Source organism: Capra hircus, chromosome 28 (assembly GCF_001704415.2).
Source record: "Capra hircus breed San Clemente chromosome 28, ASM170441v1, whole genome shotgun sequence".
In the NCBI taxonomy this organism is placed as follows: domain Eukaryota; kingdom Metazoa; phylum Chordata; class Mammalia; order Artiodactyla; family Bovidae; genus Capra; species Capra hircus.
The window spans coordinates 3,107,281-3,119,887 of NC_030835.1; the positions used below are offsets into that span (position 1 = coordinate 3,107,281).

Sequence of the window (12,607 nt, forward strand, 5' to 3'; positions counted from 1 at the left end):
AACCTGGGCCCTGGCAGTGGCCTAACCACTGGACCACCAGGGAATTCCCTAGAGTAATTTCATTGCCTTGAAACTCCTCTGTGTTCCACCCTCCTCCTCCCCTACCCCTGGCAACTGTTGATCTTTTTAGTCTCTGCCATTTCCGAAATGTCATGTAGTTGGAATCACATAGTATGTAGCCTTTTCAAACTGGCTTCTTTCACTTAGTAATATGCATGTAAGTTTCCTCAATGTCTTTTCAGTGTGATAACTTATTTCTCTTTAGTGCTGAATAATATTCCATTGTCTGGATGTACCAGAGTTTGTTTAGTCATTCACCAACTGGAGGACCTCTTTTGCTTCGAAGTTTTGGCAGCTATGAATGAAGCTGCTGTAAACATCCGTGTGCAGATTTCTGTGTGGACATTTCCAGCTCCTTTGGGTAAATACCAGAGAGATGATTGCTGGATCATATGGTACAAATTTGTTTAGTCCCATAAAAAATTGAAGAACTGCCTTTCCAAAGAGGCTTGACCATCTTGCACGTCCACCAGTCATTGAATGAGTTCTTGCTCTTCCATATTTTGCCAGCATTTGGCGTCAGTTTCTGGATTGGGGCCTTTGTAATAGCATTCTGAATGCTTTTTTGTGTACTGGCTTACCAAGCAATTTCTTCCCCTCAGTGTCTCTGAGCTGAGCTCAGAAGTGGCATGGGCCAGCCCTAGGCTAGAGGATTCTGTCTCCAGCCACATGGGGACTCCTGTGCCAGACCAGGAACATGGGGGTTTAGCGGATGCTCTGCTGTTCCTGTCAACCCCTTGTCAGACCAACGTGCCCATTCCTGGCCCTGAGAAGGCCAGGTGCTCCCAGTTTCCGGTTGCCTCCCTCATGGACAGTTGCCCTCAGCTTGCGTCTTGCCCAAGATTAGGCTGGTATTGGCTTCCTGAGACTAGGATGGGCTGATTCAGGAATACCAGGGAAGGGTCAGCTTCTCTATCTGCCAAGTTCTACCTTCCTCCTCCAGAATGTCTGTGTACTTCTCCGTGCCCCAGAGTCCACACCAGGGAACTCAGTACTGGGTAGTGAGTGATGACGAACCATAACTATCTTCCTGCAGCAGCTAGTGAGGCTGCAGCCTCAGGTTTCCAAAAGAGTAGCCGGTGAAAGCTCAGGCCTGGGGCGGGCTATTGGCGTCAGATCTTCTCTTGTTCGGAGGACGCTTATTGACCCCCTTGTTGTGAGGAGATGGTGCCACAGACAAGGCCTCCCTTGGGAGAGGGGGCCGTGTACTGGTAGCACGTGCAGATGGACGTGCAGAATGAACACAAAGAAACACAGCTTTAGAGCCAGGGTTTCACTGCGCCACTTGGGAAGTGGCGTGACATTGTGGAATGGGTGAGGGCTTTGCTTCTGTTACTTCCAAATGGTGTGAACTTAGCTCTGTTAAATGACTTTCTTTCTCGATCATTTGGATCATCTTGGCAATGACAACAATAGTACTGTCCTCTCATGATTACCTTGAGGACAGAAGGAGCTAGTATGTTCTGGGGACCTCCTGGCATACAAAAGGGGGTCAAAAACAGGTGGCTTCTTTCCCCTTTCCCTTCTGTTTCTGTTGTGTGGTTTGGCTCAATCTCTAATATGGTAGAATATGATATCCCAGTGGGCACTTCCAAAGAGCATCTTTTCGCTGGGGCCCTAACTGAGTTGTGACTGCAGACAGGCTTCTGTTCTGCTCAGAATCGTATAGAAGGTGTCTTGGCTGTGTCCCTTTCCTTCTGCATCTTTCCAGCAGGTAGAGAGCAAAGCCTATTTTCGAGTTGAAGATTATGTCCCTGCAAGTCTCATTGAGAGGATGACGGCTCTCCGGGTCCAAGTCGAAGTCTCAGAGATGCACCGGCTGAGCCCTGTGCTTTGGGGAGAGGATGCTGAGCTGGAGTTCTTGAGGGTGAGGCCTTTGGACTCTTGAGAGGGCACGCAGTCAGCAATACCCTCCAGAGATTTCTCTGGGGCTGGATGTGCTCAGAGCCACAGGGAGGTGCAAGCACAGGACTCGAGACCTTTGGAAGTAGATGGCATTAGAAATGATCCCCCAAATGAGTAGGATTTATTGGGCCAGGGTGGGTATGGCCGGCCCTTTCTTCAACCTTGAATCTCACACAGTCAATATTCTGTGAGTAGGGGTAGGCCACATTTCTCATAGAGGCATTTTTGACATCTGAAGTACAAACTTGAGTGTGAGCCACAAGCGAAGTCTCTTACGTTTGCCGGTGCACAGAGCCTCCAATGAATAGCTTTTGCTCAGTTCACAGCTTAACACCCTCAGTGGACCAGGCGCTACAGGAAACAGAGACAGGAAGGACGTGCTTTCTGCCTCTGGGGAGTTTAAGTTTTGTAGAGAGGACAGAAGGGGACGCAGAGGCGCGCAGCACTGTGATAGCTGAGAACTCCCCAGTGAGAGCAGCCGCGGTACTTCAGGATGGGAGGGGCTGGCCGCTCTGCCTGTGCAGCCAGAGCTGGGGGTGGGGGAGAGGCCCGTGGGAGGAGGACCCCCAGCACCCCAGGGTGGTGTACCTGGCGGGGCTTCTAGGGTTGGGGAGCAGTTTCAAAAGGGAACTCCAGGGTTTTTATATTTCTTCTTACAATGTCTCCTGAGACAAAAATATTCTGTGTTTTCTAGCTTTTGATAGAGACAGCCTTTTGAAAGCAGAACTGCTGAGGTGAGGGCTATCTCTTTTTTGGTCAGTCACTTGGAACTTTCTGCAGCACTTGGTACAGTAGAAACACTTGAGCGTTTCACTTGAGCAGCTCTGGCAGAAAGGCGCTCAGTGTGTTCCCTAATCCAGCCTTTGTTCCGGTTCCTTGCTAAGTGGGGGCAGCATTCCCTTGACAGTAAACAAGGGAGGACTTCAAAGCCATAAGCACACCTCTGGTGGAGAGAGGGTGCAGGACTGCAGAGCCAGCAGGGAGCCGAGGATTTGGGTCTGCAGGCCTCTGCGCAGCCCTGGCTCAGTGTGGCGGGCTCACTGTGTCCCTTCTTCCTCTCACTGAAGGATGACCAGTAGTTGTGAAGGAAGCCACCAACTCTAGGAAAAATGTGGAAACGTTTTTTGGGGGATATCTTTTTCAAGTTAAAGTAGTTGATTTACAATACTCCATTAGTTTCAGGTATATACAGCAAAGTGATACATATATATATATATATGGCAACCCACTCCAGTATCCTTGCTGGGATAACCCCATGGAGAGAGGAGCCTGGTGGGCTACAGTTCATGGGATTGCAGAGTCAGACAGGTCTCAGCGACTAACATACACACACACGCGCGCGCACACACACACACACACACACACACACACACACACACACAAATAGGCTTCCCTCATGCCTCAGACAGTAAAGAATCCGTCTGCAATGCAGGAGACCTGGGTTGGATCCTGGGATCACAAAAATCCTCTGGAGAAGGGAATGGGTATCCACCCCTGTATACTAGCCTGGAGACTTTCATGGACAGAGAAGCCTGTAGGGCTACAGTCCATGGGGCTGCAGAGTCAGACACAGTTGGGTGAATAGCACATTCACTTTTCGCTTCATTCTTCCCCGCTGAGACAGTGCAGTCCATTTGTGTATTTTCACCCTTCCCTCTTTCGTCTGTGCACTCACATGTGTACATGCATTTGTGTTTAAAATTGGATTTATAGTATATGGTCAATTTTGTGGGCTGTTTTTAAATCTCATCTCACTAAAATTTTGAAACTTTCTTTTGAATCAACACATGAGGTACCCAAAATTTTTTCTCAGTATCCTGTTGTTTGGCACATAAATTATTTTAAATATGGGACTATTTTAAACACTGAGATTCATATTTTTTTCTGCTTACGTCTTTAGCTGCATTTCTGCTTAATTTCTTAAGGATCGACCCTCATGAGTAGAATCACAGGGTCAAAGGTTAGAAACGTTTTATGCATTGTTGGCATATACTGCTGCCAGTCTACATCACAGACATTTCTGTTCATTTCTTGTCCCTTCTTCTAGGTTGTAAATGTCCAGAGGGCCTTGGATCCCCAGAACTCAGCACAGAGACCAGTTACTCCAATAAACATTTACTGGATTATTTAATTATAGCTCCTGTGGCTCCCTTTTCCATTATCAGATGACGCCTATTGGCCTATGCTTCACTGATGACTAATCCTGCTAGTTCATCAGATTTGGCAAAAGTCCATTTGGGTACCGCTGATGGCAAGGTTCACACCTATATTAGCATATTAGTCTCAGAACAACTTGCTCAAGGTTAACTTGGTGTTTTCCAAACCTCTTCAACCATGAAACCATTTTTCCACATAACTAGGGATTGCCATATGCCTTTGAAATATTTTCTTTTTGTTGTTGAAGTCATACCGATTGTACCTTGTATTTTTTCCCACTTAGCATTATAACCTATGCATTCCCCAGACGAATACAAATGCTTTGTAAATATCCTTTGTAAAGCTTGCCCAATCATCCCTTTTAAGGTAGTACCTTTGTGTTTAGCGGTTCAGTCGTGTACAACTCTTTGCGACCCTGTGGACCCACCAGGTTCCTCCATCCAGGGGATTTTCCGAGCAAGAATACTGGAATGGGTTGCCATTTCCTTCTCCGGGGGATCTTCCAGACCCAGGGATCAAACTGACATTTCTTGCGTCTCCTGCATGCAGGCAGGTTCCTTACCTCTGAGCCACCGGCTTCCCTTACCTTCAGGTGGTACCTTTTTAGGTGGTGGTTTAGTCACTAAGTCGTGTCTGACTCTTGCGACTCCACAGACTGTAACTAGCTAGCCAGGCTCCTCTGCCCGTGGGATTCTCCAGGCAAAAATACTGGAGTGGGTTGCCATTTCCTTCTCCAAGTACTCTATAAGGTGGTGCCTTTAGGAACATTTATTGCAAGGAACTAGTTTTCTCAACCCAACTCTGGAAGTCTGCACCAAACATCACTCTGATCAAAGGGTTTTGATCTTGGTCATTTAGTATATTTTCTTAAGACAGATTCCCAGAAGTGCAATGATAGGGTCAAAGGAGGGAAGGCCTAGGAAGCTAAAGGTTTTCTACAAATGAGAGGCAGGTGAAACAGACTGGATAGGGAAGTCTGTCCCAGGAAAGCCCCGTAGGGTCCTGCTCTGTTATAGAATGGCGCTGAACCATTTTAAGATTTGTGTGGCTCCAAGTACTTCAATATCATATCCCTTTCTATATAATTAACAAATTAAAAATTAAAATAAATACTAAACAATTAAAAAAATAAAAGAAAGTCTAATAGAGGCTGTTCTACTGATTAATAGTATCTTCTATTGATGATGAATATTCAATAGAATTCTATTCTATTGACTATTCTATTCTATTGATTCATCATCTGTTCTAATGATGACTATTTTAGTGCTTTAATTATTTTTTTTTTAGAAATATCACATCAAATTCTTTAGAAGAATTTACTCAGTTGTTTTGGGTTGGGCCTGCTCTGTCATACTTTAAGTACATGCTCAGTCTGGCCATTGGATATTTCAGCACTAATGTCCAGTAAATACTGTTTCAGATGATGATGGTGACGATGACAGGGTCTTTCCAAAGTTAAACAGCGAGATTCAGGCTCCAGAAATGTGATCAAGATCTTTGTGACCTATCTGCACAGATTACTTATCAGTAAAGGGAGAAAAGACAGAAAAGAGCCTGAGAAAGGAGCTCTCCAAAGCTGTAATTTGTCCTCATTTTTGTGGCCCGACCTGAGGATGAGAGAGACGGGGCAGGCGCTTGTCCCCTCTGCCCTGGGGTAGAGGTGAGCACCGGATCTCACTGCTGAAACCCTTCGGAGAGAGTTTCAAATGTGTAGAGAACACATGCACACATTTTGAGCCCACCTGCCTTGAGCCCGGGCGCACCGACCTTCTAGTAACAACTGGAGTCTACCAGGTGAAGATGAAGATGGCAGAGACCAGAACAGAGACGTGGTTACCATTCAGACATAAAAATATATATATTTATATTAGGTTTACGCACCAGTCTGTGACGATTTTGGTTAGCCTGATGCAGTTCCCAGCTCGGGCTGACCCTCAGGTCCCTGACAAAATTCTGTCTCCTAAACTGGTAAACTGAAGACGGCTCTTGGGCTCTGGGGACCCCACCAAATCACTGCCACCCGATGAGAAATGCCAGGGGTTGCTCCTTTTTTTCTGTAGGATGTTATCTTGCTGTAATAGTGCTGCTGATCATTTGGAAGGCTGCTTTCTGTGCCTGGGCCTCAGTTTTTCCATCTGTAAAGTGAAGGGGTTGTATCAGACAGTACTGCAGCAGGCTTTAGAAAAAGAAATCCCTGTGAGATGATTCAGAAGAGTCTGAATTCTACAAGCTTGTTCAGGATATGATTTTTTCTGGTATCACTTTCATAATTAATATCAGTGTTCCTAGTGTCTCAAGGTACTTCATTAGGGAAGGATTCCTTCATTCTATTAATAAAATAGAGCAACACTATCATATTAGAGGTGCAGAGAAATGCTGTAGTAAGGAGATATGTTTAGCTCAGTGTTTCCAAAACTTATTTGGCAATCTTACTCTTTTTTTCAGAACGTCTGTTAAGGTTTTTTTTTTTTTCCCCCCTCATGGAATGGTTTGAAATCCACTATTTTAGACCAGTGTGCCTGTCTCTTCTTAATTGGCCTTGTTCTCATTCTAGGTCGCTCAGCAGCTCCCAGAATATGGTGTGTTGGTATACCAGGTTCTCCCAGAGAAGACAAGGCTGGAAGGGGAAATGGCCTTGGGGATCTGTGCCAAGGGTGTCATTGTATACGAAGTGAGAAACAACAGCAGAATCGCAACCTCACGGTTTCAGTGGAGAGAAATTGAAAAGATTTTGGCTTATGTGAGTGTCACTCTGTTGACATGACCCCGGCTTTGTTTTCCTTTGATCTCTTACCCCTTTAAAGGTGACCTTCTCCAAAGAAAATAAGCTCACAGCCTGTCAGCTAACCTGTACTCTGTTGACTATGGCATGTTGGGAAGAAGTCTACCAGGGGATTTGAGAGGCCCCTGGAGGCCATTTCTTCTGCCATCTCTCCCCCAGGCCCCTGTCACCTCCCCGGGCAGCCACTAGCCTAAGGACTACACTTTGCCTCTGGCTGAAGTTCTTTTAGTTTGGGGAATCTATTGATTTTGAGAGCAAGGTTGGGAGTGACAGATGGGGAAGGAGAGTTCGAGGTAGGTGCAACGGAGTCTGCAACTTTTGAAACATTTCCCTTGTATTTTAATTTTCCCTCTGTACACACAGTGTGGAGGCATCTGGCCTGTCTCCCATGGACTACGGATGTGAAAATATTTGTCAGTCACTAAAAAAAATTACAATAACAACACACATATTAAGTGTACAGTTTTGAAATAACATTTGAACATCATTTATTTGAATTTAGTTACTATTACTTTTCATACTGTTCATGAGGTTCTCAAGGCAAGAATACTGAAGTGGTGTGACCTTCTCTTCTCCAGTGGACCACGTTTTGTCAGAACTCTCCACCACGACCTGTCTGTCTTGGGTGGCCCTACACAGCATGGCTCATAGTTTCACTGAGCTAGACAAGGCTGTGGTCCATGTGACAAGTTTGGTTGGTTTTCTGTGATTGTGGTTTTCATTCTGTCTGTCCCCTGATGGAGAAGGATGAGAGGCTTATGGAAGCTTCCTGATGGGAGAGACTGACTGAGGGGGAAACTTGTTCTGATGGGCAGGGCCATGTTCAGTAAATATTTAATCCAATTTTCTGTTGATGGACTGGGCCCTGTTCCCTCCCTGTTGCTTGACCTGAGGCCAAACGATGGTGGAGCTAGTGAAGATAGTGGCGACCTCCTTCAAAAGGTCCCATGAATGCATTGCTGTACTTGGTGCCTCCCGAGTGCAGCCTGAAGCAGGTGACCCTGAAGCAGGCCACTGCCGACCCACCCCTCCCCTGGAGACTCCTGGACTCACGGGCATATCTGGGTTAGTCTCTTGTGGGGTCACTGCTCCTTTCTCCTGGGTCCTGGGGCACACAAGGTTCTGTTTGTGCCCTCCAAGAGTCTGTTTTCCCCTGTTCTGTGTAAGTTCTGGTGGTTCTATGGTGGGGTTGATGGTGACCTCCTCCAAGAGGGCTTATGCCACACCCAGGCCTGCTGCACCCAGAGCCCCTGCAGCGGGCCACTGCTGACCCATACCTCCACAGGTCAGTTTTCACTCCAGTCCCAAAGAAAGGCAATGCCAAAAAATGCTCAAACTCCCGCACAATTGCACTCATCTCACATGCTAGCAAAGTAGTGCTCAAAACTCTCCAAGCCAGGCTTCAACAGTACGTGAACCATGAATTTCCAGATGTTCAAGGTGGATTTAGAAAAGGCAGAGGAACCAGAGATCAAATTGCCAACCTCTGCTGGATCATCAAAAAAGCAAGAGAGTTTCAGAAAAACATCTACTTTTGCTTTGTTGACTATGTCAAATTCTTTGACTGTGTGGATCACAACAAACTGTGGAAAATTCTGAAAGAGATGGGAATACCAGACCACCTGACCTGCCTCTTGAGAAATCTGTAAGCAGGTCAGGAAGCAACTGTTAGAACTGGACATGGAACTATAGACTGGTTCCAAATCGGGAAATGAGTATGTCAAAGTTGTATATTGTCACCCTGCTTACTTAACTTATATGCAGAGTACATCATGTGAAATGTCAGGCTGGATGAAACACAAGCTGGAATCAAGATTGCTGGAAGAAATATCAATGACCTCAGATATGCAGATGACACCATGCTTATGGCAGAAAGCAAAGAAGAACTAAAGAGCTTCTTGACGAAAGTGAAAGAGGAGAGTGAAAAAGTTGGCTTGAAATCCAACATTCAGAAAACTAAGATCATGGCATCTGATTCTATCACTCCATGGCAAATAGATGGGGAAACAGTGGAAACAGTGACAGACTTTATTTCTTGGGATCCAAAATCACTGCAGATGGTGACTGCAGCCATGAAATTAGAAGACCCTTGCTCCTTGGAAGAAAACTTATGACCAACCTAGACAACATATTAAAAAACAGAGGCATCACTTTGTCAACAAAGGTCCATCTAGTCAAAGCTATGGTTTTTCCTGTGGTCATGTACGGATGTGAGAGTTGGACTGTGAAGAAAGCTGAGCACCAAAGAATTGATGCTTTTGAACTGTGGTGTTGGAGAAGACTCTTGAGATTCCTTTGGACTGCAAGGAGATCCAACCAGTCCATCCTAAAGGAAATCAGTCCTGAATATTCATTGGAAGGACTGATACTGAAGCTGAAACTCCAATACTTTGGCCACCTGATGTGAAGAACCGACTCATTTGAGAAGACCCTGCGCCAGTCTATGTCTGACGCAGGATACAGCTTGCTTGGGGCTGGTGCACGGTGATGACCCAGAGGGATGTTATGGGGAGGGTGGTGGGAGGGGGTTCATGTTTGGGAACGCATGTACACCCGTGGTGGATTCATGTCAATGTATGGCAAAACCAATACAGTATTGTAAAGTAAAATTTAAAAAAAAATGAAAAAAAAAAAGAAAAGACCCTGATGCTGGGAAAGATTGAAGGCTGGAGGAGAAGGGGACAACAGAGGATGAGATGGTTGGATGGCATCATTGACACAATGGACATGAGTTTGAGTAGGCTCTGTGAGTTGGTGATGGACAGGGAAGGCTGACGAGCTACAGTCCATGGGGTCATAAAAAGTTGGACATGACTGAGCAACTGAACTAAACTGAACTGAGCAATAAATTTGGCATCAGAAACGTTTTATATGTCCCCATAGCAGAGAATGGTCCAGTAGCTAATCAACTCTCCTGTTCTCTGAGTCCATGTCCCATACCTTCAGCAATGATCTCATCATAAAACATGAAGTTATTTGACATGTGGCTCAGTGAATTGTCTTTTTTTTCTACTGAATTTTCTCTTGTGGTTTTCAAATTTTTCCTACTAACAAGATTTCTTTTTCATTTTCTGATTCTTTGGTTCTTATTTTCATCACCATTATCTTACGTTAGAGTTTCCTAAGTGGAACAAAGTGGGTTTTATTCATTTTCTCAGTGTTTTTTGCTTTTCTCCCATCTTGGCTGTTGAAGTTGACATTGTTAAAATGTGATTCTCAATAGCATTTCATAATAAAGTATTATTTTTACTTAGAAAAAAAGCTTACATCTAAAAATAAATAAGAATTGAGCATAATTTTTATTATTAAAGTGGCCTTTATGATATCAGAAAACTGACTTTTTCCTAAATATTTTTGACTTTATCTTTAAAAAAACAGTAATTGATATTTATAGTTGTGGACTTTTCAGAAATTTAATGACTCAAATGACTTGATTTCATTTGAAAGATTATCTGGAGAAACCAGTCCATTCTGAAGGAGATCAGCCCTGGGATTTCTTTGGAAGGAATGATGCTAAAGCTGAAGCTCCAGTACTCTGGCCACCTCATGCGAAGAGTTGACTCATTGGAAAAGACTCTGATGCTGGGAGGGATTGGGGGCAGGAGGAGAAGGAGACAACCGAGGATGAGATGGCTGGATGGCATCACGGACTCGATGGATGTGAGTCCGAGTGAACTCCGGGAGTTGGTGATGGACAGGGAGGCCTGGCGTGCTGCAATTCATGGGGTCGCAAATAGTCGGACACAACTGAGTGACTGAACTGAACTGAACTGAATTATTGAATGGGGGCTACCCTGGTGGCTCAGATGAAAAAGAATCTGCCTGCAATGCAGGAGACCAGGCTTTGATCCCTGAGTGGGGAAGATCCTCAGAAGAAGGGAATGGCTACCCATTCCAGTATTCTTTCCTGGAGAATTTCATGGACAGAGGAGACTGGCAGCCCACAGTGGGGTCGTGATTATTGAATATTCAATACTGTTATTACTTCCTATTTTCTCTATCTCATATTTGATTGTTCAAAGTTCTCAATTCTCAGTGTAATTTCTTTTGAAACATTTGTAGAAGTGCAGACAACCTACCAAGTAATTTTGAAAAATAGAATTTTTGAAGCCATGAATTTAACAGCTCCCTTAAGTATTTTATATTTAAGTTGGTTTAACTTTTACAGATATTTGTTTTTCCCATGACCACAAATAATGTCTTGTTTAAAGCTGGAAAGTCATCTGGTTCACAAAACAAACTTAGTAGCTTAAAAACACCCAGTGACTAATTAGGATTTCCATGTTCTGATGACCAGTCTCTTCCTCAACATAAATATCCCTTTTTATGGAAAAGTCATCATGGGAAGTAACATCACCAGCTGCTTGCCACAAACCCAGCATCTTACACAGAAAATGACTTGAACTCTTCATGCTACAACTTAGGAAGCTAGTTTCAAATTTGCTTAATTACTAGAGGAAGCCAGAATGCTTCAGACAATTGCTAACATTTGTTTTGTCAACCTGAAGAGAGGTAGCCAAGGAAATAGGAAAAAAACTGCCATTTTTCCAATGAATGTGATTTGTAGGTACAGTGGCAGCCCGCCTGTGATAGAGACATCGATTCAGAAGGTTATTCAATCACGAAAGCATTTATTGTGAGATGATTAACTTACCCATGCTAATAACTGTTCTTGGATATTAATAGTAGTTTAAAATGTCTGGAGAGAAATGCATGAAGCCTGGGAGGATTCAGCATTTGTAGGGCTCTCTTTAAAAACAAGGACACAAATTTCCAAAACAAACAAGGATTTAAAGTGACTGCTCATATAAAATAGAAAATAAATCACCACAACTCTTGAATTTTAAAAGATCAACTACTGCAAAATCCCCAAAGTAAAAAAGTTAATATTCTTATTAATTAATTTCCAGATAAACTCTCTAATTCTTTTTTTTTCTCTTTCAAAGTCTTGGTGGCATACACTCTGTACTTTTCCATAGGAGGATACTTTTGTAATATCTTTTTTTTTCTAGAGAGAAGAGAAATCTAGCAAATCTGATTGAAAGCTGTTTTTATTGTTGATGAGATCCATAAAACATGCAGCTTTGCGACAGAGACATTCTTGCTCTTTGAAGCGCCACTGCAGGTTTCTAGGCTACCAACACAGGAAAATCAGATAAATTTCATATTGTGTGATTCCCATCAAAAAAAGAAAAAGACAAAAAATGTGCACCATATTGATAAGGCAGCATGTGTACAGTTACAAAGTACATTCCTGATAGGATAAAAATTCCGCTTAATTAGATGTTTCTGAGAATTAAATTACAGGTTTTCATTTTTGATGACTGGAAATGTTTCCTGCAGACTGGCCTCTGGCTCTGCATTTCAAATCTTATTCCTCTCTGGCGCCGACCCCACATACTTCTGAGGCTGGTTATTGTAGGGCATATTCAATTTTACATGACTACTGACCCTGTGTCTTTATGCTGAGATTTTGGGTGAGTTGGTCCAATGGAAGGACTATTCTGGGATGGCTGGCAATAAACTGTTGCAGAAGAGACTGTAAATCACAGAAATAAATCCCATTAACTCTACATTGCAAGCAGCCCCATCCATTTCCGCCTCTCCTTAGTGGGGTCTGCGTCTCCATCATGCAGTGTTAGCTCTGGTGAGAAAAATAAGACTGAGTTCCAGCGGAAAGAAGAGCCAGTGATTTTAATTGAT

General features: G+C 43.8%; 1 protein-coding gene across 1 annotated transcript in view; it reads left to right on the forward strand.

Moving 5' to 3' along the window:
• Positions 1 to 12,607, forward strand: part of FRMPD2 (FERM and PDZ domain containing 2) — a 67,118-nt gene that overhangs the window by 19,364 nt on the left and 35,147 nt on the right. The window contains exons 12-13 of the mRNA XM_018042153.1: positions 1,775 to 1,927; positions 6,677 to 6,862. Coding sequence (XP_017897642.1) covers positions 1,775 to 1,927; positions 6,677 to 6,862 — 339 coding nt within the window. The remainder of the gene's footprint in view (positions 1 to 1,774; positions 1,928 to 6,676; positions 6,863 to 12,607) is intronic.